This window comes from Nomia melanderi, chromosome 9 (genome assembly GCF_051020985.1).
Source record: "Nomia melanderi isolate GNS246 chromosome 9, iyNomMela1, whole genome shotgun sequence".
NCBI classification, from domain to species: Eukaryota; Metazoa; Arthropoda; class Insecta; order Hymenoptera; family Halictidae; genus Nomia; species Nomia melanderi.
In genome coordinates, this window is record NC_135007.1 from 17,199,068 (window position 1) to 17,226,475 (window position 27,408).

Sequence of the window (27,408 nt, forward strand, 5' to 3'; positions counted from 1 at the left end):
TTCCTTTATAAACCGAACTATTCATCTCTACAAAAATATATACAACCAATAGATGCTGATCTTTTACAGTATCCCCTCAACAAAAAGTTCATACAGCCTTTCTATAAGAAAATTTCGAACGCCACTGTACATCGAGTGAACATCGAAAGTCCCGGAAAATCGGTGAGCTCCGCTGGTTCCCGAATTGCCAGCGGAGTAAGGCGATCCCGAAGTGGTGTGACGGACGTTCGACGTGACCCAAAAAAGCCGTGTGTACCTTCGATCGGCGTGGACACCGCCCTGCGTGGCCCGGCCTTTAGTTTGGGATTGGTGGGCTCGCCCTCCGCATCAACGAACTGCAAACATCCCGAGAGCACCAGCGAGCGTCGGTGTCCCGGCACCAGCGTCGGGGTGCCGAGCAACCTTGACTTGGGGAAGAAGGAGGGCCTGGCCGCCCGTGGCACCGGTATCCGGCTCTCCCCTACGTTCTGTAATCAAAAGAGGGAGGACGATAAGTGGTGCGCGGTCGCCGTTTCGCGTGCAGCATCGTCGTCGACTGTCCGGCGCGTCCGCGCGTCGATTAAATTGCATTACATTCCGCGTTGATGGCAACAAATTCCTCCATTAACCTCGTCTAACCAGGCCTTCGGAGGCACGGCGCGGCGACGCGCTCTGAAGCTCGCGCCGACTGAACACTGACGGGCTCGGTCCAACCGATCCGGGAAATGGATCGTCAATGACGCGGCCTTTGGGCGAGCGACCCGAGGCCATCGGTTTTTCATCGAGTAATTGCTTCGGAGAGCTCCAATCGGTTCCGACCCTTTATCTTGTGAATTAGTGGACTCGTGTTAGCGGTATTGGTATTCTCACCGCGGTTGTTACCGTGATTAGCCATTGTGCTCGGCATTGTCGTCGTTAATAGCTATTAATAGCGATTGGTATTGTGTTAGGAGTGAACTACCACTGTTTCCAAGTTTCTTACTATTTACCGCTGAAACTAGCGATGAAACTAATGACAGCGATTGTGTTTCAAAGTCACCGGAAATAATCTATTGTCAGCATTTTTATGTGGACTACGTATCGATAGTATCAAACTCGGTAGTTCCAGTGTTAAAAGATTCACACAATTTGCTTCACATCTGCACGCAACTCTGGAGCATCTTCGCGAGATAAAGGGTCGAACGTCGATGTTCTCACGGACGTTCTCAAGTCGAACGCTCCGACGCCATTCGATGCAATTATCGAAGGACAGCGCGGAGGAGCTGCGAACGGATTCCGTTTCCCCGATCGTCGGCGAGAGGCACTACTGCGTCGCGACGAGTCTTTCTTTTCCTCGTCTCTTTTTTTCCTCTGTTTTTCAAGGTCGAAACGGAACGCTTGACCCGTAAATCCGCGGAGGAGAGTCCGTTGCCCTTGGCCCATCTCCAAATAAAACCCTTCGGCTCGAGGTGAATCAGAAGTGTCTCTCTCTCTGGCAGTCGGTTAACTTAATTTTAGACCGGCACCGCGTTAACTTCTCGCCGCTACCTTTAACCGACGCCGCGCGTAAGAACACGCGTAATTGCGGGTACTACGGACGTCGTCGATTCGCAGCTGCTCACTCGCTGACCCGTCGCCGGCGAACGATCAACCACTTTCGATCGATCGCAAACGCGAACGTTCCTACTCTTCCCCTTGCGCCGGAGAAATGACTGTCATCGCTTGATTCGATCGCAAAATGAGTTTCATGTATAATAATTAAGGTTTGCATAATGCATCGATAAGCGGAATATCGAAATTCCTCGTCCATTAATGTTCGTGCAGCTGTCTCGTTAATCGATTCTGTTATATCTCTAATTTAATCTAATGAAACTACAGAACAGGATGGTTCGAATTGATCGATTTCAGTGTTCATTTTGAAAATGTTTAAATTGAAACTCTTTGGCAAGATTCTAGATTTGATGAAAATGAGAGTGTTCGAATGCTTACGAAAAAGAAATTAGAGCTTAGTCACTCTATGAATAAATTATTTCAGTGAGACGCGCGATGAATAGAGTTAATGAAACAAATTGCTCGGTAGCTCTACTGTTAAACGAGGAACGCAGACCCGCCGGCGGCCGCTGTCATTCGACCGCAAATCCGCTCGGAAAGGTTCCGCTCGACGAAAGCAACCGATTCACACGGGAACAGAAGAGACGATCGCGGTCCTATCGACGCTCGGAATTTCGAGTATTTGCTCGAGATCAGCCCCGATAAGGCTGTACACACGATTAGCCGGTGGTATCGCTTTGTAAATCAGCAAGAAGTTACTCGGAACACACCGAGGCCCACCGTTCCACGAGGCGATCGTGTTATTTCGGTCGGCAGATTAGATTCCGCTCGAACATATCAATATTTATAATCGCCATCGAGGATATCGCGGCGCTGTCCAAGGTTAAACAGCTGGCACAAACGTTTCCGAAACGCTACATGCTAATTCCGATCGAGCCGAAACCCATTTCATTTAGTTAAACGCTCTAGTCTCGAATCCGATGAGAATTTCATAAAACCGATGCTGCTCGGTCGACGCTGAAATATTAATAGAACCACAGGGAGATTAGAGCAATGAAAAGTACGTTCCTTCTGGTTTAACGCGAAGCTACTCGACAGGTTTACGAACATTTATTCGAGTTTCCTGTGTTATACAAACTGTTCATTTCGATCGTAGGAACTCGAGGTTTGAAAATTCTATCCTAATCGTCTATTCCCAACTTCCCGTAATCAGATTGATCAAAATTCGCACAGTCATGAAATGAAGTTCATAAAATTCAATATAAACCGAATGTTCGTAAACCCAGCGTCAACAGCTGCTCACAGAAGCATCTTAGTCTCAATACTCGTGAAATAAAGTGTTCAAATAGGTCACTTTGATCCACCTGGTAGCTCTAGCATCGAATACCACTGTAAAATCCACGGTTTAATCGGCAGGAATGCGCTCGTCCTTCGCAGAGCACAGACGCACATTGTACTTTGAACAATGAACACGCGCAGCCGCTTCGTTAATACAGGTGTTACAGAGTTTACAGTCCTGTCCCGATTGTCGTGCACGCGCGGTGCCCAACAGAGGACGGTTTGTCGCGGAGAGCCGCGCGGCGAAGAGTGTTTATAGAATTCCAAACTGAATATGCATGCGTGTAACGTATACTTGTAACAGATTCCACGGATAACGACCTACTGAAATCCCCGAGCCTCTTATATAACAGTACGACACGTTCAACTCTCGCAGCGTATTTTTACCTTCGATAAATTTCACGTGACCACTTTTTATGAAATCGGAACTCGACGAATATTCCGCCGCTCGCGCATATTGATTATAAGAAAGCTACAGTATCCGTGTCCACGGGAGAAACCGTGGATTCGAAGTTCAAGGAACACGGGAGAAACATTTCTCGATCGACCTGTTTCACCGATCTACCGCGAATCGGCCAGGAACGGAACAAATATTCATCCCGAACAGCATTAATCCTTCGAGGACGCGGATCTTTTAGAGTTCACTCGTCTTTCAAATAATGAAATAAACAAACATTACTGAACAAAATATTCAGCTTCGATTCTAAATACAACACACAGATACACGAATATAGAAATAAGCATAGAAATCGAAAGATACGAATCGACGTCCTCGAAAGGGTTATCCCAGAACAGGCTGCACCGGTATCACCACCGAGTCCCAGAGAGCTGTCGAGGAACACGCTCGTACCAGACTATTTCGCGATGATAACGCGCGCGGGTGAAAACACAGCTCGCTGACCGAATATTCTCGCCGCGGATTAACGCGTTCCTAATAATAGTGTTACCGATGGCCCGGCCGAGGAGCCGCGAGGAACCGGCCGCTAGAGTAATGGAGTGCGTTCACCGGCGACCCTGTTCAACGACGCTGCCGCGGCTGAGAACTGGGTTACACCGCGCGCGAGTTTACATCGGCCGGGTGCCGCACCACAGTCGATAGGAAAAAAGTTGATTCTTTGCTGCTGGGACTTACAGTCTGTCTCGTAAGAACGTACCAGCTTTGTTTACTACGCTCGACGCTTAACGAGGGAATGACGACGCGTCGACGAGGATAATAGAGTCGGTACGGAATTCATGGATTAGAGACTCGGCGTTTGCTGGTTCGGATAGGAGATGTTCTAATGTAATAGAACGTATAATATAATCGTTTGAGTGCCACGGTCTTTGCAAAATAGATTGAAGAATGCCTTTCGTTTGAGTTCAGAAGCTGAATGACGATTTTCATTGCGACGCTATTTGCTAGAAAGAAAATATAAACTTAATGCGATTCGAGTTGATAGATAGTTCACTGAATAGTGAATCTAATCTACTGATAAATGATAGTAGATTAGATTCACTATTCAGTGAAAGCGAATTATTTTAGACGAATTCAGTGAGTAGACTCTTTGAGACAGATTATAGAGAAATTTCATTAGGGCGACCGCAATCGACAGATCTCTGCATTTCCTCAACCTTCCCGAAGGTCTTTTTTCTCCGAAAATTGCACCAACGACAGATTTTCGACGATGAAGGTGTCTCGCGCACGAATTACGCCCGTCAAGGCTCACATTTTCTCGCCTATCGGTCATCCGACGTTTCGTCAGCGCGTTTCACACGGAGACGCATAAATAATTCAGCGGCGACGGTTTATCGCGTTACAGACACCTCGATGTGCTAGCAGCACAGCGATTCGCGTGTGTCCGACGCGTTCGCGCGACGTTTCATCGACTTTCGCGCGATTTGACGTGATTCCGTTGAACCGAATCTCAAACACGAACGAAGCTCTGCGATCACGGAATCATCGAATGCTTCGGGAAATCAGTTTCGCCGTTCCATGGAAGAACGCGACTTCGCAGGTTCGCGGATGAACGCTTCAGAAATAGTACATGATGCGATGAACGAGCGAAGATTCCTCGCGCCAAGGATACTCGACGCAACGGCGTTCTCCGCTGCGATTTGCGGGTTTGAACTTTCCCAGTGTAACGGAGTTAGACCGTACAACCGGACAATGAGTCGAAGATTTCCATGCGATACGACTTTAACGAGATATACAATTAACTTGTCGCATCGGGAAACGCGCTTCTCTGTTTCAACGCTACAACCAGCCAGCACTTAAACCGCCTTTTCCGAACTCCTTTACAGAAATTACAAGTGTACTTGTCAAACTTTTAATTTAGGTACTGAATCAACTTCAACAATTTCCTAAAAAAACCACACCTTTTTCACCGTGATATTACTTTCCAGTTCTTCGTTCAAGAAGCATGAGTGTCCAAGTTCCTCAAAATTTACGAGAAAAATTCACTCCGTTTTAACGATAAGTTTCTCGCTGCAAAATCCGATCCGATTCACCTCGATTTACCCTAAGCGATTTTCAGCCATCCAGCAATTCCAGTGTCAAGACACTATAGAAAAGTCACTCTAATTGCTCGGCAGTACCAGCGTTAACGATCCTAACGACACGGGATCAATGGGTATCCGCGAACCGTTCGTTATCGATCTAGGAAAATGTCAGGGTCGGCTGCGGTTATCGACAAGACCGGAACGAGCCTCGTCACGTTAAATATTGCCACAGAGTCGAGTCGCGTCGCATCGCGTCGCGTCGCGGATCGGCATCGACGCAGTGCCCCGGGGGGCCAGGGGCAAAGGCCAAGCCCGGGAGCATAACTTGATTCCATTAGGCCTTAATTCGCGGCAATTCGAGCACGCCTACCCGGCCGACCGGCCGGACTATCCGCCTGGCTCGTTATCTCTTTCCACGCGAGACAAGGCAACTGTGTTAATTGCCAGCGCGCGCGCGCTCGCTCGCGTACGTACAGGTTCGCCTGTCTCCTTTTCTCCTTCTGCCCGCCGCGCCGATTCTAACGGAATCACCGGCGAATCCTTGAATCCTATCCGCGGAACATGCTCTGTATACCACGACAACGGTTGCCATTGTGCGAGCGCGGAAAACCGTTCCCGTAATCGGATTAAGCGGTCCGCGTTGCTCGGGAGAGCCCTCTGCGAAGGAACGCGCAGTGCGACCGCCTGTCGACGAAATTCGACTGTTCGCGTAACAGAATTGCTTATTTATTCAATCGAGTTGAATAAGTCATCGGCGTTTATTTGAAATTTCAAGCTCACCAGAGAGAGAAAGAGCGTGTTCGCATCGGTCGCGGACGAATGACATTTTTTCGTTCCCTCTGGCGGTGGTAATTTTCGAATTGAAGATAAGAGAGGAAGATGATTTGTTCCTCGAGCCGATTATTCGCGGCTCGTCGGCACGACCGCGCGTAACCAGTTAAAGCTGTCAACAAAACACATAGCGGGAGACGGATTGATAAAAAGCCCTCGCCGAACGCTTTCTAAAACTAGAAAGACTTTCTAAACGGCGACTCGACGCACGGGCCGCTAGTGAATTGCGACGCGGCCCCGCTGGCACAGGATGTCGTCGCGACGAACGCGGGGATCGGTTTTTACGCGATTTTTTATGACTCGATAACGTGTTCGACGCTGCAATTACCGGACAAGTCGAAATCACCCGATTCGAGGTTGTTTAATTATTGAAGAGATGACGGTTATGAGAAATTAGATTCACCTTGCACTCGAAATATGATATTCTTAAGATATCGATAATTGCGAAACGAAACAATTAAAACCAGTCGCTTGGGCTGGTACAGTAGTTCTAGTGATATTGAACTCTGTGCAATGTACCAATGAAACATCGAAACAATGTTGCTTCGTCGCTTTCACGCGTAGTACTGTAATTAGCTTCAAAGAACGTCTGCTTCTCGCAGGGAAACGCGAAATATTTCCAGCAGAAAACTTTCAAGTGCAATAAGTCAACTCGATGACGAATAAACTAAAGCGAGTCGAGACGTCGATAAACAGACTCTCGCAATTTATATTAAAGCGTAATGCAATCGATTCGATTGCTCGGCAGTTATAGCGTTGACGCTGCCAGCCTCGTTTGCATATCGGTTTAGCGATCACGGCTTAAACAAGTAAAAACCATTCGCGGAAACGCTTTTTTCGACGTCTGTGCAAACGCGTATGCAGCTGCAGATGTTTACGAAATTCGAGGGAAGTTCGACGTTCGTACTTGAAATATTCCTCGAGCTTCCAGTTGGTTCCCGTGTTCGTCGATTGGCCTTTCAAGACGCGAATTCTGAATTCTAATATTGAAACAATCGCAATAAATTGGAACAGAACGTTGCTTGTTACACTGTGCCGCGAGTTACGACAGATTAAAACGCTCGAAACGTTTCCACGGTCGATGCTGCCTCGGTCCCAGCCAGGTCCCACAGTGTTGGCACATCCGTTCACCGAGAAGAAAATTAACGCGCATACACCGGCGGCTCGATTACACGGAATGTTTCTATCGGTTGATCGACGAGAATGGAAATTGCCAGTTTTCGTGAACGAGCCCGCGAGCGCGCAAAACGGCGAAACGAACACCGCGACGCGAACAGAGTCTGGCAACGTCGACCCGCAATTTACTCGATCCACTGTGCGCGACCACGTAAGCGACGAGGACACGTGACGCGTGTTATGATCCCGTGGCCGCATAATTCTCGTAATTATTATACAAAGCATTAACACCAGAATTACCGAATAGCCTGTTCGAAGAATTACTGTCGGTTAAGCAACAGCTCTCGTGACTTTCACAGTGTACAACCGTTGGATAAATACGTTTACCAACTTCGTAGAGGAGTACTGCTCTAATTTGAGTTTAGTTTTGCGAGGGATTAACGGTAGAAGTTGGTAATCTATTCAAAAAAATTGCAGTGATCCCTTCACCGAGATTTCGCGGGACTTTCATCGCAATCTATGGCCGAACAACTAAATTTAGTTCGCGAAGTAGAACGTTTCAACGGTTTGGAAAACTAGAAATTCACGTTGGAACCATTGGGTACTTAAATGAAAAACTTTAGAGTACCGGAATGAAAATAGAAAGTGAGAACGCCTGACAGTTCCGACGCTTCAAGCATCGTCTTTTAAATACCCCGCTACGAACTAAAGTATCGATACTTAGAACACTTGAGAGGGAGTATCGGAGACACTAGAGCAATTATCGAAGACGCATAAATGCTTCTCTGAGCAATGATCACGCCAATCAAGATACAAGTCGATTGAAGTCTGAATAAATCCACTGTTAGTGTCCACGAAAGAAACTTCGGAAAACCTCGATCGAACTGCTCAGTTCGAATGGTAACCTCTTTCGAAAGACTCAGACGCACGTCTCAATATCTTTGTTACAAAATTGCTAATGACATCTTATAAAACATCGGTAATCTAGCTGCATTAGGTATACTTTTTCTGAAATCTATCACTCTACAGAAAATTATAAATCAAATTGGAGTACACGTGCGATAAAAGGAAGATTCTCCGGCCAACTTCGTCGAACCACTAAATTAAATTCCAGGGAGAGGTTAAACAGCGAACGCACCTGCGATCGAAACGCGTGCCGTATCAGCGGAGCCGATCGAGCCCGATCCACGCTCAACCCGCGAGGTCAAGTCCCGCGGTTCGAACACGCGTCGCGGCAACGTCCCGATAAGATTAAAAGGCGAAGGTTCCGGCGCGATCCACGCGCTTCGCACACGCGAACGGCGTAGAGTAGAAAACCACTCGCGCCACGAACAACGCGGCGTTTGATACACCTATCACCGAAATCATACGTTCTCTCGAGAGAACTTAAAAAACGGCGTAATTATGTACAATGATCTCAGAAATGAAACTATGAGACGCACAGATAAAAGCCGGTACAAGTGGCGGAGAAAAAATGTTTCAAACGGTTTCCGCGATTCCCCTCGCGAAGCTCGAAATGGGTCAAAATGGTCCGCACGGTAAACGTAGCGTTGAACTCGAAGCCATCGAAACGGCTCGTGACTGCGGATCATTCCGCGAGCTTTTCCGCTCGCGTAACTCCGAACCGCACCTAATTCACCGATGAAACGCCGCGGCGCGCGCGATGGATCGATCGCACGAAAAACTTGAAAACAAAAGCGAGAACGTGCCACGCGAAACAGAATCGTCCGTCGACTGCGTTTTCTTGCCCGTTCCTCTTCACGGCGGCTTGGCTCTCGCTCATCGCCACCGCTAGTAGTAGAAGAAGCCACTTTCCCTCGACACGCGCGAAAACACTCGTACCAGCGGCCGCAGTCCGCGGGGACTGACAATAGCTAACGCCGCGAACGTTTACCTCAATTGAAATTTTTCAGAATTCGGTGAACGGTTCTCGGCCTGCGCACCTACTTTGTGAAACACGCTAGGTTCGCGGACGTCGATCGTACGGTTTGTTTGATTCTCGCTGAGGAAATAAACGCCCTTTCACCTATATCTTCTAAATAACAAGTGGAAAAATAAGCAATCAACCTCTTGCGATGGAAACGAATTCAGAGATTTGACAGTCTTGTGCGAAGAATTTCGATTTTACCCATATTGTTACTAATGTTTGTTAATCGCTTTGTACAGAGTGATACATTTCGAAAGAATCTAATACGTGTAACGCAACAAGACTGTTGATGTGCATAAGACGTCACTGACGATTTTAGAACGAAAACGTCTCGAGCACGTCTTTCCAGCGCAAGTGGTTAAAGTGCGCATATCCTGTCAATGAAGATCGAAACATTGACCCAGTAATATTTATAAAATTCCATATCTCTCGTACGCGATCCGTAAACCTAGCATTATAATTAACACGATCCGAGCCGATTTTTGGACATCCGTCCAGGCGTGTACGCCCCACGCTTCACAATTTCTACAGTAGTACAAAGACATCAACAAGAGGCTGCACAGCTTGAAATACGTTAAACAACAGATCAACAAATTCAACGTTTAACTGATTATTTTAACAGACACGTGGTTGAACGTTGCTACCAGACGGCCCGTCGGCCTGAGCGGAAAGTTCGGAGCGGGGCAACCGCTGCTCACGACACGGAACGCGTTAGCCGTCATATTAATTACGATATGATTAGCAATTTACTCGATTCGTCGGTTCAGCTTGCGCGCCGTCTCCTCAGGGACATCGCCGATGGTATCCTCCGCATCCTTGAGAACACCGGAGAACACTGTCACGCGAGCGACCGGATAAATTCGACCGGCACTAAATCATCCGGTCCACGAGTCCACCCCGGGATCCACGGGGGTTCGTCGATCGTGCGAGTCGGCGACGGGGGTGTCTCGCGATTCGATCGCGCGCGGGGAAAACCGGGCCGCGGGAGTTTTCCAGAAGCGCCGCGCGCGCGGGCTGGATCGATAGGCGGACGGCGAGGACGATCGCGATGCGCCCGCCGCGTGCACGACAATGAAACGTTCCGGATTCGCTCGGTGATCCTCTGCCACTACCTATGCCACCACCATCCACACACACACAAACACACAGCACAGGCACGCTACGTGTGCAACGAGTAAAGAGACACGAGTGTGCGAGCGCGGTCCGTACACGGCGTAAAGCGGTGTTAGGGTACGTTTACAGCGGAAGCCCGGCGCTCGATCAAAGGAGACGAGGGACGGCACAGCGGAACCTCGATTATCCGAATAATTCGATCTCTCTTTATTGTCCAATTGAATCACTCAGATGCGGTTAAGCCCAAGAAAGAAAGGTCGAGAAGATGAATGCCTCGGCTTCCGAAATGATTATACAACGTATTCAGAAGCTGTGAAAAGGCTTTCTGACCTAGAAACACCGAGGAAACGAGCGAATCCTTTGGCAACCGAGAGGAATATTATTTCTTCCGTTGAAACTGAGAGAAATCAGGAAATATCGAAGAATGGACTTAACCGCACTGACTTCTGAGCGACTCGGTTATCAAAACTTTGATTGTGCGAACGTCGGTCGGATAATCGAGGTTCCACGGTACACGCTTCTTCTGTTTTACAGTAGTTTACGTTGCGACGTGTGTATATTTACGGTTACGACATACTTATCGCACACACCACTTCGCGAACCTCGAAGATAACAATTCTTCTTCGGGTTTGGGTTCCTACGAACGCGACGGAGGAAGATACTTTCTCGGTGTTCAGTTGGGCGCACAGCTTTTAGCTTCTAACTATTGGACAGATAGGTTCTATCTGTTAGCTACTAGCTATTAGGCAGATAGGCTCTATCAGTTAGCTTCTAGCTATTAGGCGGACAGCTTCTGGCTGTTAGCTTCTATCGCAGCTCCGCTGTAAACGTACCTTTACGCGTTCCCCGCTGAGCGTACACGCGAGAACGAGTGAGCGGACGGCGGTACGAACTGACACTCCGCAACGACGATTACTATTCTTCAGAAACACACACACACACACATAGACACACACGCACACACGAGCATGGCTTCTGCATTCACCGGGCCGAGAATCCGTACGCGTACACGCGGCGGGGAGCGGAGCGGAACGGAGGGCTGCGCGCGGCGAACGTAATCGGAGACGGACGAATTAGTTTCGTGATTTTGACCCTTTCGAATATAAACCGCGGCACGACGACGGAGCATCGGGCGCGTTCCTCCGGTGTGTTTACGCTCTGAATCGCGACACGATTTATAACATGAAATTAAAGAAAATCTCGTGTGTCCGTGCGGCCGCGCGCGTGTACGCGAGGTTTTATGCACTCGCTTCTTAACACGTTCGTGGTTTTCAGGGTCATCTGGTTCCCCGTGCGCGGCGGGGATCGTATTGTTTTAGAATATGTGGAATGAAATCGGAGATCGCGCGTGGCCTCAAAACGACGGATCGGAACTTGCTGGACTCGCGCGAATGAAATTTCGGCGTGCCGAGAATCATAGTATCGCTGAGTATATGAAAAGATCGATCTTTTTCTCCTCGAAACTGGCGAACTTTGTTTTTTCAGTCGATCATTATGAAGGACGGTATTTATGTAGACATAAGTATTGTCTAATCTAATATATAATAATGCGCGCGTCTAATCTATTACGTAATAACGTAATACTATGCACTATAGTATTCTTGTTCTTATTTCTATACAAGTACCATCTAAGAATACCGTGGCACTCTAATATTTCGGCGATTGAAGCGAGGCTTTCTAAAGCGACTTACATTTCTACGACTCTTAGCACTCCGTTTATTTCCCCTGTCGCGATTGATCCGGGAACGTATTAATAATCGACTCGTTGACAGTGAAGAGGGCAGGTTTCCTGCAATCTGTTACAATTTCCAATGCTATATTCCTTTGCGAATTGTATACAACCGTTGTTTCAATGTCCGCTCAGCGGTACGGAGATAGAAACGAGCGCCAAAGAATTAGCTTTGAAGAAGACCGTGCCAATCTCTTGAGGTCGTTAACCCCGGAAACAAAGATGCGTTTCAGTTACAGGGTTGACCGCGTTCCTAGTCTTTCTGCTCCCTGACGAGACCCGGCGATCAACCGTTCCCGCGGACGTATTGTTTCCATGGAAATCGGACCAGAGAGGAATCGGCGATCGGACCGGGCGTAGAAAGTGCGAGCGAGAGTACGCAACGGGAAGGATGGTTCCCGAAGCGATCGAACTGTACGCGGAAACTTTCCAGCCACTTATAGTGGGACATTAAAGTTCCACGGACTGCGTCTCGAGAAAGAAGATACAACAGTTTCCGCTTAGAACTCGAGTGGCCTTGAAACGCCGGCTGGGACCAAGTTCACGTACACGCGAATAACGATCAATTAGCTGCGCTTCGATTCTGGTTCCTGCGAAGATGAATGGTCCCTTGTGGATATTACGTGTACAATAACCGAGTTAATTGTGGCTCGAGAATATGCTGCGTGCACAGCGATGAAATTCATTCATCTGAACTCGTTTCTTCTGTAATTCAATTAAAAAGGAAAGAATGAAATACGAGAACAATTCCAATGTTCAGCAGCTAGCAATCTAAGCGTCAGTAATTTCAATATACGATTCTTAGAGTACACTCACTGAATTCTCTATCGATATTTTCGCTTACCATCTGTATCTAACGATTCCTCGACATCTGCACTGTCCAATAACCGATAGGTACTCGAAAATGGGTAATTTCGAGTCGTCTGGCGGTTCCAGCGTGAACTCTGCGTTCATGGAAACCGCCAGCCGACAGGCAACGCAGGTCCGACGCGGTCGAACAAGGGACAACTTTCACCGACGATTATCCGCCGCGGTGTCTACGATAAGATCGAATCACCGATGCCTGATAACCTGGAATCACGCGGCGAGTAATCGCCGGTTGCAATTGCACGGGATATCGTGTCGCGGTGGAAAGCGCCGCCTAGAGAACGAACAAATATAATGCCAGTTCCGCGGAAAACCGTGACGCTTGGTAAAGCCCGCTTCGTCCTCGCTGCCAAGAAATAATTTCGACTGCGCGCGCGGCGAGCGAGCGGACGGGCGAGCGAGAGGCACGGCCGCTGCGTTGTTCCGCGGCGGCGTTTCACGCGCCGTTAACCGATCCCTTTATGCCCGTCCCGAGTTTATCGATTTTCGGATCGAATTCGTTCTATAGCTACCGCGACCGGTCCTCCCGCCGACCTTTATACGCATCCGTTCCTACTTCCCGCTGCGTAAAAATCCCCGGGGACCTTGACAGGCCTCTCCCTAGCCTCGACGTGCCCCGACTGGCCGAGTCGCGCTGCGCTTTTTTTCTTTCTTTCTTCCTTTCTTTCTTTTCAATGCTCCGCGTGTGTTGGGTTTCCGTATCGCCGTGCGGTCGTCGCCAAGCACAGCGAGGTCGTAAATTAACGATTTCAGCTCCAAAGTTTTTCGCTAGAGATATTTAACAACTTTCCGATCGGATACAGGATTTTTCAAGGAAACTTAGAGAATTTTGCTTCTTGATTTCTGTGTGAATTATTGGTAAGTTAATTAGGGAATCGATAACTAATGTGAATAAATCAAAGAATCTTGTTCCTTGATTGATCGTAATTTATCCATTGGGATAACAGATCACAGTAGGACCTAGGACAGGCTCAAAAATGCTCGTTGCAAGTTCTAAGGTGATCGGATTTCTGAAAATTCGTTTGTCCTGTCGCTCGAGACACGTTTACTTTAACGCTCGACTAATTTTACAACCTCGCTAGGTCTGGACGACGACTGCACGCGTGCTAGTACGCGGCCGAAGAGATAGGTCCCTGTATTGCGGCAAAAATTCTTCCACTGGCAGCCGCCTTTCGCGGTTACGTCAGAAACGATACCATTGCGCCTGGGAACATCCGACGACGAGCTTCTTTATCTATTGCAGCTAACTTTCCCGGGAACGCTTCATCGTACGCAGCGTGTGTTTCTTAGTAGCGCGTGAACCTCTTTGATGATACATCTGGGGCACAAACGGAACAACATTGTATAAATCATTTTTCAAGGAAAAAATGTGTTTCGAAACGGTTGAGGTCTCCGTAGATACTCGCGCGATTAATTAGTATGTATAATTAGGACCTTAGTTGCCGAGAACTGGACTAGGCGGAGAGAGTCCGAGGATCTTCCGGTTACCTGACAGCTGTAGCGTCCTTGTATCTGAATTCATTTCCCTCGTTCTAGTCAACGATTCCATTAATTAACACGGGCTGGACCAAAATTAATTATTTCCGATTTCTCCTGCATCGATGGAAAAAATACAGCTACTTCTCTAACTCAGAAATAAAATGATACGGCGATACGCGAACTGAAACGTAAGCTAATCGAAATTTCAATAACTTCTGCTGTCTCTATAAAAAGATCTGTCGGTTCCACTGCTCGATGGTTCCAACGTTAAACCGCGAGACCGCTGTGTATCGCTCTCCGCCTAGCTCTGGATTCAAATGTTTCCGAGACGGACGCCACTCGTCCGAAACTCGACTCATTCGTTTCTGCTTTCGCGCTTATTGATCTACCTCTTCAAGTATGGATCGCTGTCGGCGGGCGACGGGCGCGCGTTGGAAGAGCGTTTCCTCGTCGCGATGAGAATCGTCGACGGCGCGACGGTGGGCAAAAACGCGCCGGGTCAGATCATTATCGGTTCACGTACCCCGATATCATCCGCGAGCATTCGCCACACTGGACAGAAATATAATGCGGTTGGCCGCGATTCGACGTGTTTTCGTGCCAACTATTATATACAGGGTGGACCACCTGACACGCGGATGCGGCTGATCCTGAGCCTCGCGGCGCACAGTGCGGCCGACTGTGGAAGAAACCCGGAAATTCGACTATTCGCCTGACGGAAATTGAAGGTTACCAATGTGTTGCCAGTCCCTGCTGGACGAAATGATTTTCGTTTCAAAGGTAACAGTGTTGCGCGAATCGAGTTCGTTTGGTTGTAAACGAAAGTTGTCACTTTACAGCTAGCATTGATGGTAGAACTATCGATTAAACTGATCAATTACTACTGTTTTATACTGTTGCGAAAGTGCAATTATTCAGACTACGATTGACCGACATATAAGTTCGCGTGTCGGTGTATTCATTGATTTGAGAATTTTCCGAAGCAGCCGTATCTTTTCGGTAATAAAAAAAGATAGTTCTAGCGTTAATGTATGGTAACGCGATGTGTTGACGCGAGAGAGTTCCATCGTCGTTCCCAGCGAAATAAAAAATTGGCTTTCTTCTGGATTCGCAGTACGCTTTAGAAAACTGTTCGCTCGCGCCGGTTCGTACGTGCAGGTCGAGCACGTCTACGGAGGACCGTTAAACACGGTGAAAATTTTACGAAGAAAGCACCTCGGACTAACGGAGAATGGGTCAAGCCGCGGCGAGCGTCGATTTTACAAGCAGCTCGCGTGTCTTTCCGCGCTACGCGCGATGTCTGTCGCGACCGCCGCTCTACGTTGCCTATTATTACCCCCGCTGACGTTTAAAAATTCACGGTTCGTACTTTGCATGATATAGATGCACGCGGAGCCGTGCAACATGCTTTCTGTCCGATCGACTAGTTCGAACGCACGACATAATTGATAATTAAACGGTGCGTTAGGAGCACCGGTAAAAACACTTGTATAATACTTTGACCAACCCAACGTGATTCCTAATAGTCGCTACGCATGAATAAAAACCATTCGACACAACTACCAAGCAATTAAGGTGACTTATCTATCATTCGTTATAAAAACTTAGAAGAGCACATTCCCGGAGATTCGCTTTCCATCGCAAATTAGCCCCGCAATCCGAAAGCAATTCTATTGTTTCGATAACTGTACACCGGAAACATTCGAACGGGTGATTTTAACTGGCCCCGTAGTTCTAGCATTAAAGTTGTAGTTCAAGCAACCGTTGAAACTTATGAAACTATGCCTACGATATCAGATCCAGCAAATAACTTCCGCCATCGATGCAGGAAATCCACCGAACAACGACGACAGAGTGGTAATCGTAGGATTCTTTGAAAGTGGAAGTTATTCGAGACTCACCCTAATAGCTACCCCCGTTTGCCGCGACTTAATGGACTCGCACGGACAATCGCATTCCCTCCCCCGGCCCGTCCCCCGTCGCTCGTCCCGGTGGATTTCCATCGACGTGTTTCAGGTCAGATATGCAACGAAAATCGAGCGGTGCGTTGACCATACGAGGCACGTAGTACGTCCATCGATCACGAAAACCCGCGGCATAGCTGACACAAAACCGTACCTACGTGCATCGGCCGTACGTGACGCGCGGGTATCCCGCATCGTTCCGGAATCGGCACGGACACCAGAGGAGAACCGTTGAACTTAGCGTGAACCGGTACGCGGCGCGATCGAGATAAACGTTCCGTTTATAAATAGGTTACCGACTGGGAGATTTCTTAAACGCACAAATAAATGCCGGCGTATCTTGATCGTCACAGTTTCTGCACTACTGCGGGTAAATAAGTGTTTACGGTTTTTACGCATTCCGCGGCTGACCGGCAATGAAACTCTTATACTCCGCCGCTCCGTCGGCATCGGCTTCTATCCGCGGTACCTAAATTAGCGACCCTCGAATCTCTTCGATAAGTCCGTATACGCGCGCTCGCTCGCTCGCTCGCCATTCACTAAAATTAGAGGGCATTAATTCCACGTGTATCGCGCTGTATTTATACATTCATTTACCCTAACCCTCCTCCCGACCCCGCGTCCCCTACGGAGTACATTCTTGCTTGGAGAAATCGATGAACAACAATGCGATCGATAAAAGAATCGGAAGTCCGCAACGCCAGACCCTGGATACACCAGTGTGTTTTTCAGAAAATGTGTAAGTACCGTAGTGTGGAACGAGGACAGAAACGAGCGGAGCTTCGAATTTTCAATGAAACGCTCGTAGAGAACTGTTTCTATATACATCGGCAAAGAGCGAAGGGTGTGTTTCCAAGGTTAACGTTTCGCAACAGTGCTAGTATCGTCATGCAGCTAAGTCCCGCAACAACCACCGCGATGTCCAACTTCTATCCTAAAGTCCCTCCATCAAAGTTGACCGTGCGTCGCAGAGTCCGGCTGATCATGACGGCGCCAAACTACTTTTCCTGCCGAGACAGACCGCGACTACCGTCCACGCACGATCAACCCCCAACTGTCCAGCCTCCCGGTACCCTATCGAGTTCTCGGCACGTAAATTCGAGTCACGAACTGTCCCTCAAAAGAGGCGTCTAACGAATTAGAGGCGGAGGATGCGTTTAAGGAATCAGCAACAGTTGTTGACAGAGCAAGGATACCACGTACGCAGTGGAAAGCTATTAGACGCGTAGGCGACGCTACCCTATTAGACTAGCAAGCATAGACACCGCGGTGAGCTTGAAAGGAAGAGTATCAGCTAGGTATTATTTCGACCAGAACTCACTTTGGCCATCGTGTCGTCGTGGGTGGGTCCTAGAGATCTCCCCAGGGCGAAACACTCGGTTCCCGGTGGTCGCAGCCGCGTCGGCCGCTGCCTCTTGACATAAGTCGCGTTTTGGTGAACGGCGTCGAGCGAGGCGGTCGCATTCCCAGACGGTTTTCACACCGCGCGGCGACGCTCCTTTTCGTACGCGGCCGAGTACAACATTCGTGGCGGCGGACACGTCGATCGCTTGCGGATGCGAGGGCACCCTCCACGCAGCGACGCTCCCCGACGCCGGCGTCGCCGAGAACGACGTTATTGATCGGCGCCGCGGCGGAGGCGTCGTTCTGCCCGCAGAACGGGGAAGGGGGTGGGAACACGCCGGTGACGGAGACGGTGCTCGAGGTGGGCCGGTGCTGCCGGCGGAGACAGAAATGACCAGCCGAAGCGCCACCGACGAAAATCATTCTTGGAGCGTTCGCTGGGCTCCGCGTCCCTTCCCCCTTTCCTCGCCCTCCTCGTCGCCGCGCTCTTCGCGTGGCCGCGGTTGCAAGGCGAAACGATGTAAGTCACGTTCCTCGGGACACCTTCGGCGGACTCATTCTGCAAGGATGTTCGTTGTTAGACAATGGGACATCGAATCGAACGTTTATAACTGAACGGAGATATTTTTCAATTCGAACCTGAGATCCTGCTCCAAGGAAGATGCGACTTACGGGGTTTCGCTTTGCGCTCGTGGATCGACGGCTAGGCTAAGGATTGCTTACTTCTGTAAGGATATTCATGGTTAGACAATGGGACAGTTGCGAATGGAACGTTTGCAATTGGAGAGAGAAATTTGAAAGTTTAAACCTGAGGTCCTGGACCGAGGAAGATGCGACTTACAGGGTTTCGTTTTGCAACCGTGAGTGTAACGTGGATGGATCTACAGCCAGGCTGAGGATTGCATGCGTTTCAACGGTATAAATTGAGAACGTTTAGCTAATCTAATAGTGTCTCTTTCTTAAACTACACTTGACACTTTGACGGTCGGCCTCGTTTGTATGGCATCGGTGGCTAATATACTTGTTGCTTACTGACTGGGGAATACGTTCAAATTTTCATGTTCGAGATTTATCTGGAATTTGATACCTGTAAATATTCTATTCATATACGTATCTAAGAATAAATAACAACAATCTGAAATAAACAAATGATTAATTCCTATAATATAAATAGAAGCAGAAACAGGAGACTATTGAAAGACACCGTTAAATGCAAATAATAGATTGATATAAACTAAATTATTTTCGCTGCAGTTGGAATCCAAAATGTGCCCGGCAAGTGCTCATTTTATGTCGTATTTTATATTCGATATTTCGCGAAGTTACTCTGGGAATGGTATAAAATAGCAGGCTGCTGATAAAATATCAGGAAAATACTCTAAACCAAACCGTTCCAACGAAAGTCTTCTGGCTTCTGCAATGTCAATTATGCTACGCGCGAAGAAGCATTCCAATGATCGTTTCAGTCGATCTAATATGGACCCAATAGAATTCTAATACATAATATACGTTCCACCATATCCCATCGAGCGCTCAAAAGAATCTTGCTCGGCTCTAAACTTGCTTTTCTTCGCCTACCTCGGGGAAATATTTCTTGGAAGAATCCGTGACTTTTTATTTGTCAACATGCCCTTCAACGTTCCTCAAAGATCATGAATTATTTTCCGCACTGACTCGGGAATACGCTCGTGTTTACACGGTCCCTAAGTTCCGGTCCACTCGACAGACTATCAAGGGATCAATTAAAACTTCGAGTAGGCGACAAGCTTTCGAAAAACACGTATCTAACGTATAATCACGGAAAAGACAAAGTTCGTGACCTGAAATCATTTGCGAGTGCCACGAGATGATTTGAATTGTAAAGTTTCGAACAGTTTTTTTCACGGTTCAAGTGATCTCCGATGATAAATTCCGAACGTGTCACGCGTAAATACATATATGTCGGTGAAATCAGCACAATTTACAATTCTTTCGCGTTAATAATATCGACGAAGACTTACCGGGTTACTGCAATCCATGCTCCATCCAACACACAACCATCCTCGCACTACAAAACACCGGTGTGACAGTGACCGCGGGCAAGAACGGGGCATCCGTTAATATTTTAAAATTAACGAATCCCATTAGGTATGCGCAGTAAACAGACCAATGACCTTAGATCGCGGGATGACCAATAGCGATAGTGTAAAAACGCGGTAATTCGATTATCGTTCAAAATGAAAATACCCGACGAGTCCTGATCCAGTCTCCCGTCTCCTCGTCCCGTCAACGACGAATGATTTCTATCTTGGACACTGTCGTTCCAACGATTCGCTCCTCTAATTCTATTACGGCGTAACTGAAACAAATCCACGTAAAGGTGTATACATACAATGTCGCCGGAGAGTAAATGAAACACGGGGAAATGAACGAATAACAACCACAATCGTATTTCATTGCACATAGATACACAGATAGGAAATAGTTTTTTATTTATATTCGGTAGCTGCACAACACTGTGATTACCAGAAAATGCAGATACAAGTAGAAGACGCTGCCTCGGGGGGCAGCCTTAGGGAACGGAGAGCTAACCTTTACGATATATTCTACAACGTGTTCCGAGTCGAATCTGTTAACGATCTCCGTGAGCTTGTAAAACTAGACTGCGGATTTCTTTCGGAAATGAACGTTCCCTCTGGTCTCGTTTTGTCAGCGATTCAGTTTTTCTTGACGGATCTCACCCGATCGCGAGTAACATTTGCATTGTCATGTCCAACGGACTCGGGTGGCCGATGAAATGCATCAAATTCGCAGTCTATTTAGAACGATAATAAAGTCGCACAATATCGTGGTACCCATTGCTCCGTGAGGTTGTACCTGCCCCGTCGTAAACCACAACTGATTCTACGCTAAATAATGCAAGCCGTCCCCACGGGTAAATGTTGACAAAACATTACCGTGACTTTCGATCGGTTTCGTCGTGTTGTACCAGAGAGAGAGAAAAAGAGAGAGAGAGAGAGAGAAAGAGAAAGAGAAAGAGAGAAATGGGGGAGCTTACCGATTTACTACGCAAATTTTAAGGGAACCATAGAGGATTCCATTGTCCCGTGAAAGATTCATTAAAAAGTCAGCGTACAATTTAATGCCAGCTCTTTACAGTAGATCCTCCGGCTGATAATCTCCGAGATTTTACAATGAAAACCACGTCATACGGTATCGTGGTGTTGCACCCGCGACATGATAACCAACGGGCTCTTATCATCGTCTAGAAACAATACTCGGAACGACACTCGCGTCCCGAGATACGCAAAGAAAGTCAGCGAAGTGAAAACTCGGCGGCTATCGGCTTTAAATGATAACGTGGAATGGATTCTGAAGATGTACTTGTTCCTCTTTTTTTTTATACAGCTAAAAAAAGATTTATTTACATTGACTGACATCTAGAATGATCACGAGTCCCTTTCTAAATCGCTGTTTTCTCGATAATTTTACACGCGTCCGTGGTCTACGTACATATACGCTCCTCGGAAACTATTATTATTATTATTTTTAGATATACAGTTTCTACGTTTAGAATTCGTAAGCTACATAAGCGAAACGTTCAGAACGTTTCCTTTTTTTTCTTTTTTTTATAACTTGTTAACCAGGGGAAGCAAATTGATTCGTGTATCTCAAAATCCACGAGCTTAATTGGATTGTAAATGTCTGTGAATTCCGTTGGACGGTAAATCTTATCAAACTGTTTCTTTCATCGTTAATTGGATCTGCGTGTACTATGAAAAATATATATTCATATACCTTTGCCATTTGCTATCAACTGCTAATACTGTTTTCAGCACAATAAGACGTTAAAAATTATGCGTGTCGCATTACACCGCTACAATGTGGTCTTCCATTGAGTTGCAGAGTTCTACAAATAATTTTTATCTCGCCCATTATGCTAATAATATTACCATCGATTGAAAATGAAAGACAATCGTGTATGAATACTTTGTAGGTACACTGGTTAACAAATTAAAGCTAAACAATGCATCGTTTCGTTTGGTTACATGCTACAGTAACAGTTAATTTGTAATAATATGTGTATATATATATATATATACATATATATATATATAAATATATATACATATATAATATATAAGGCATGTATACAATGTAAAAGGCATCCAAGGCACAACTTGAGCGGCACTTACTCGAGAACGTTCAGTATGTTTCATTTATCTTGACTATCACAAAAGAATCTAATACTATTATTAGTACGTAAATGTGTAAATGAATGAAAAATGCTAAAACACATTTTCTTGATGGCCAAGAAGAGGGATGCGAACTGAAGATGTTCCTGTTGCTGGTACTTTGCATGTGGTCGAATTAAATGAAACATTCTGCATCTAATTACAGTGTAACGTTAACTAGGCTTTCTCTCAATTAGCAGTCAGAAAAACGGTATGCAATTAAAGCGGTTGTGTCAGACGGTTTGGAAATGGGACTCGTGACGCACGGTGCTTTCATTAACAAAGAAATCAAGAAAAGATACCAACGAAGAGTAAAAGCTCTAAGTGTAGGTATTACATATGTAACTATTCATACATACATCTTGCAATAAAGCGTTGTGCTCGTTACGTGTGCGACAAGCTCGATATACCTAAACAACATTAAATTCTGTGTACATTGATTCAAAGGAAAAAAAAAAGAAAAAAAAATAGAATAATAATGATAAAAGAGAAATTTCAACACCAATTACAACCTAGATCGGTTTGAAAAATATTCTTCAATCTTTAGCTGAACAGATTTCACACACAGGTGACCACGAAGAAACGGTAAATGGAACTCCTCCATACTCTTGACTGAACGGCCTTAATTCGTCGTTGCGAATTTTAGTCTTTTCTCTTTTTTCTTCAGCGATAAGTTATTGTCGTATATACTTGTCTTGGTTTGAACGTGTTCACGAATCCAAATATTTGTTAAAATCTGATAAAGAGCATTCGTCATCGTTGATCACCCACACGCAATTTGCTAAATTTGGTAGCAAAAAATCACAGCTAGGTACATCGACAAATATAAGTAATAGCAAGCGGCAGTGACTTTTGTTTCAGTTCTCTCGAGTACTCTTAGATAGTGTTTATATATGATCCGTATACCTTCTTCATACCTATCATTGAAATATACGTAAGATATACATAAAAGGAAACAGTAATTCGTTGAATAGTTATGAGTTGATCAGCAAGCCAGAAGATCATTCGAATATATATATATGTAAACTGTGTCACAGGTATTGCCACTTATAACCATTGGGTCGAGATTCATGCTTCATCAGTAATACCTGTGTACCTTAATGCAAAAAGTCAGAAGAAACGTTGATGCGTACGAGAGTAACTCCACATCAGGAAATTAATGTTTCGTCATAAATGTGTAAAAAGACACAGATAATATTTTTGATTTCGCTTAATCTCAATGAAATATTCATATGACCTTCCTGGCTCATTACCGAATGTATGTGACATGCTGTTCTCATACTGAAAACGTTATACACTGCTTTAGGAGACCGTGTATACGTTTAATTGAATATGCTTTTTTTTTTCTTTGAAATTAACTTCATGGTCATCTTGTTGTAAAATCGGATATTATCTGGCGATGATTTTATGTTTCGATACAACCGTCGTAGCCTTAAATAAAAAGCGTCACATACATACGATTTTGGCACTTTTCAGAACTCTACTCATAAAATTTCCATACTTTTTGTACCAAATATAATACCAATCATTTCAATTGCACGCAATGCCATATAATAAGTATACTTTGTAGTATGTACAATCAACATTCGTTAAAGTCTGAAATTTACGAACACCTCTGAAAAGTGCTGAGAGCCACTACATAATTCCTTATATTAATCTCAAAATCGGACGAGCAGCGAGTAAATGACGCTATGTTAGTTGTCACATTAGTTTTTCTTATAAGGCTACATCCAAAGGCTTACATTACACGAATGTTAGGGAACGTTGCACAAAAAAATATCCTTTATACGCATTATCAGAGTTAATATTCCAATATGTCATCGGATGCAGTTAACTTTCAAACGTCAACGTGAGATCAGCATCTGATGTCTATATTGAAATATTAATTGCATTAGTAAAATCGAAATTAATTACACTTAGATTATAGTCTTTATAGTAATAAATTTGAATAGTCTAAGTCTTGTTTAGGCATAAATCAGATGCTTTAAAAGCACTCGTTACTGTTCTTTAAAACTGTAAATCTTAAAAATGTTATATCATTGAAATCTGTATCGTTTGTCTCTAACGACTGGTAATCGCTTTTCTTTCGTTTCATAGCGGTTGTTTTGTTCAACTGTAAATCTCAAAACAATTTAATATAGCATTCATGGTACAGCATTAGCAAATATCTCCACAACAATTGTCCATATAAAATAAGATATTAAGAGTAATTGAATAGATTTGAAAAATATGATTTTTCAATATATATGCACGACATTATATTCCTACTAGAATTCTCTCCCTATGTAACAGCCAAAAATTGTACAACTTTTCTGTGTACACTGTGATCTCTGAAATTTTTTATACTAAGGATCACATTCAATACTTATTGACTTTTGTAATCCTTTATTTTCATAAGAATTATATTATTAACCTTTTTTTTTATTGTGCTGACATGAGATAGGTCTCACATTAGGACATCACTGTCTCGCTTACCACTCTTGTTACTCTTCCATAAATCTTTTATGCAGTCTATATTACTATCGCACTATGTAATATTAAAAACTGCTCTTGTATCATCAGGTTTCTTTCTACATTTCACTATATCTTTTCTCCTAGCAATGAAACACAAATCACAAATTATGACACAGAACTTATAGCATTGTGAGGAGAACCCATTTGTGTTAACACTTTATCCAGCCACTGTAAGGGTCCATGTAAGTGTGCTTCTATCCAACATGGAGTTGATGTAACATCTTGTCGATGGTATTCAGCACCCCATCCTTTAACAAAGGACATTCTGAAAAAATACAATGGATATTGTTAATTTCATTCCAAAATGTGAACCTTTTATGTTATTATAGATCTTACCTTATAGTACACATTTTTGTTAATTCATACACAGCTTCAAACCCATGATTAACGCTTTGCGAGAGCAGCTGGGCAAATTCCTGATTATTAAATATCTTTAATGAACATCCCGGTGGAATTTTACAAACTGTACTAGGATGAAATCCATGATGATGATTACAATTTCTAGATTGAACGAATATAGCAGAGTCAGAAAGGCATTCTGCGTATACTTCGCCACCTACATAGTATAGATGTACTCCTTTGCCTATGTGTCTTCTTGTATTTTCAATAGTAGAATTTCGATTTACATTAGATAATTGTCCAAGGCAAAAACGATCAGAATTGTTGCTTGGGTTTGTGAAGCCATCCACAATAACAGAGTGGGAATGACAATGAAACACCTCACCCACTCTACAATTTAATTCATAATAAGCAATGGAGGCCCAATAAGGTGGTTCTTGGTAACACACTGGAGCCACCTCTGCTGAACCACTTGTATCCATCGCTACTGGATCAGGTGGTGGTGACTGTCCAGGTTGTGAACCATCTTCAGGTGGAGAATAAGCTGGAGGTGGAGTTTCTGGTAATCCATTAGTACCATACGGACTCTGTGGATTCGGTGATGTTGTACTTCCTGGACTTGGCACTGAACCAACAGAAGACATAGGTGAAGTTGGATTTACACCTCCAGTGGATCCAGCATTAAATCCACTAGAAGAATAAGATACATTGTGCGGCATTGTTGGTTCTGCTATTTGTTGAAATGGTAACAATGAATGTCCAGGTGCATATTCTGAATGTCTAGGAACCAGTACTGGTGGTAGTACTGGACTCTCCACTCGCTTGTAGTGGTAAGGGTTGATACAAACTTCCTTCTGTTTTGCAGAGAAAGGATACTGACACAATTCTAATGGCTTCAATTCATGGTGCGACTGCAAATCTGGCCACCTCCATACTCGACAGTAAATAACATGTGGCAAACCCTTACGATGGGATACTTGTAATCTACCATCTAAACTTCTTGGAATTGTCACACATTTGCTAGGTGTTCCAGGACAGCTTAAAGCACGCTCCAATTCCTCTATTGCACCTTTTCTCTTTTTCAATTTCTTTACTAAGGAATCAACTGCTTTCTCAGCCCATTTTTCTTCTTCGTCACCCTGCTTCCAACCAAGCAACTTTTTCACGGCAGGACTAGTAAATGAAAATAAACTATTCAACGAAGACATAGGTCCAGAGCTTGACGATCCTTCTTCATCATCCATGTTAAAAATACTGTAATACTTAAACTATATCTGTGACTTTCTTATGGTATTCCTGTTCCTAAACAACCTGTAATTTAAGACAATCTGTCAAGTATCCTGAATGTAGAATTTTTCAATACAGTTGACACAAATATTTCTTGTACGTTCACTACTGTTGCACAAACAAAAAATTTATACACGGTATATTACGTGGCTTTCAAAATCTCTTTGATTCAGCTCATAAAGATATCACTAAAGCTAGTCGAGCAATGAAACAAATATTGTGTTATAACGTGAGGTTAGATATCACCAAAATTCATTGCACGTATCACGCGGAGCGCGGAATGTAACAGAGAAACGACAAAAATATACGTTTTATGGTCTTTCAATGGAAAAAAAAATGAAACTTGAAGAAAAACTAATTGCATACACACTTACGCAGAATTGCCTAGTGATCCAGCATTGTTTTTACTACAGTCTCCCACTCCTGTTACCACATTCTTGACGCCAACCTCTCGCCATCACGATCGAAGAGGAATACCCGTAAATTTATCGATTCCACACTTTGGTTTTATCGTGTTCTTAATGACAACAATTTTACGAATACGATAAACATCTAAGCAAATTTTCTTGTAACACAGTATAGCCACTCGCAGCGTTCATAATCTTTCTTTCTCTCTCTCTCCCTCTTTCCTCTTATCTTCTGGCTGTCTTTCAATCTCTATCTCTTTCACTCGTTTTGGTGGCGGAGCCAGGGTATTCGCGACGAGCAGCAATAGTTAACAGAGAACATTCAGAATTTCAGGAAGTATTCGCAAGCTTCTTCACGTACTCACCGAGAATCGAACACCTAGAAATAATTTCGATGCAGCGGAATTGTTCGATAATGCTTCGTTCTTTTCATATGTCGCTTGCAGTTTCGACTACAAATATTTATCCATGGAAAGAACGAAACGTCGTATAACAGTATTATGGCGTTGCAGGAACATCATGGCGCCGTGTTTATGTAGACCGAACACACCACGAGAACTGTTACACACTGACCATGCCGATTCACATTGCTTATGACTCCCGGGCTCCTCGGATGCTTCGCTCTTCTGTCAATGGACAATTTTCGTTGCGCGCTTTATTTTCTATACGCGATCATAATTTATGTATACGTTCGCGTATAGCAATAATATGCACCCGTCGCACTACGCAACGACAATGTATTCAACGATAAGGGCTGATCGTAGATGACTCACTTGAAAAAAATGATACATTAGAAATCGTCATCGTGGCTTAACGCTACCAGGAAAATGTTGTGCCTAAATTTCAGAAACATTTTTCTCACGTGCATCGTTATTATCGATTAATTGTCGTAATTAATAAAATTCTTTCGCAAAATTCGCGTCTCGTTATATCGATCAAAGAGTAAAATCAA

The 27,408-nt window shown here is 45.0% G+C and overlaps 2 protein-coding genes across 3 annotated transcripts in view; both read right to left on the minus strand.

The window, feature by feature from the left end:
• The window catches only part of toc (toucan), a 39,610-nt gene extending 30,206 nt beyond the window's left edge, over positions 1 to 9,404 (minus strand). Inside the window, 4 exon segments of the mRNA XM_076370720.1 lie at positions 257 to 478; positions 1,374 to 1,446; positions 1,448 to 1,506; positions 9,401 to 9,404. Coding sequence (XP_076226835.1) covers positions 257 to 478; positions 1,374 to 1,446; positions 1,448 to 1,506; positions 9,401 to 9,404 — 358 coding nt within the window.
• Mad (mothers against decapentaplegic homolog 1) lies at positions 334 to 27,369 on the minus strand. Of its 2 annotated transcripts, none has more exons than XM_031989226.2 (5): positions 26,424 to 27,369; positions 24,760 to 26,073; positions 20,267 to 24,688; positions 19,922 to 20,033; positions 334 to 467 (listed from the first exon to the last, which is right to left on the minus strand). In XM_031989226.2, the coding sequence occupies exons 2-3, from the start codon at positions 26,004 to 26,006 to the stop codon at positions 24,529 to 24,531; spliced, it is 1,407 nt and encodes a 468-aa protein (XP_031845086.1). In that variant the 5' UTR covers positions 26,007 to 26,073; positions 26,424 to 27,369; the 3' UTR covers positions 334 to 467; positions 19,922 to 20,033; positions 20,267 to 24,528. The 2 variants fall into 2 exon arrangements, with proteins under 2 accessions (XP_031845086.1, XP_076227201.1); XM_076371086.1 differs by having other exon boundaries at positions 20,201 to 24,688.
• Positions 27,370 to 27,408: the final 39 nt, after the last annotated feature.

Coding starts and splice junctions, on each gene's coding strand:
- Mad (XM_031989226.2), bottom strand. CDS start 26,006: ATGGATGATGAAGAAGGATCGTCAAGCTCTGGACCTATGTCTTCGTTG. Junction 24,689..24,759: donor ACAAAAATGTGTACTATAAG/GTAAGATCTATA, acceptor GTATTTTTTCAG/AATGTCCTTTGTTAAAGGAT.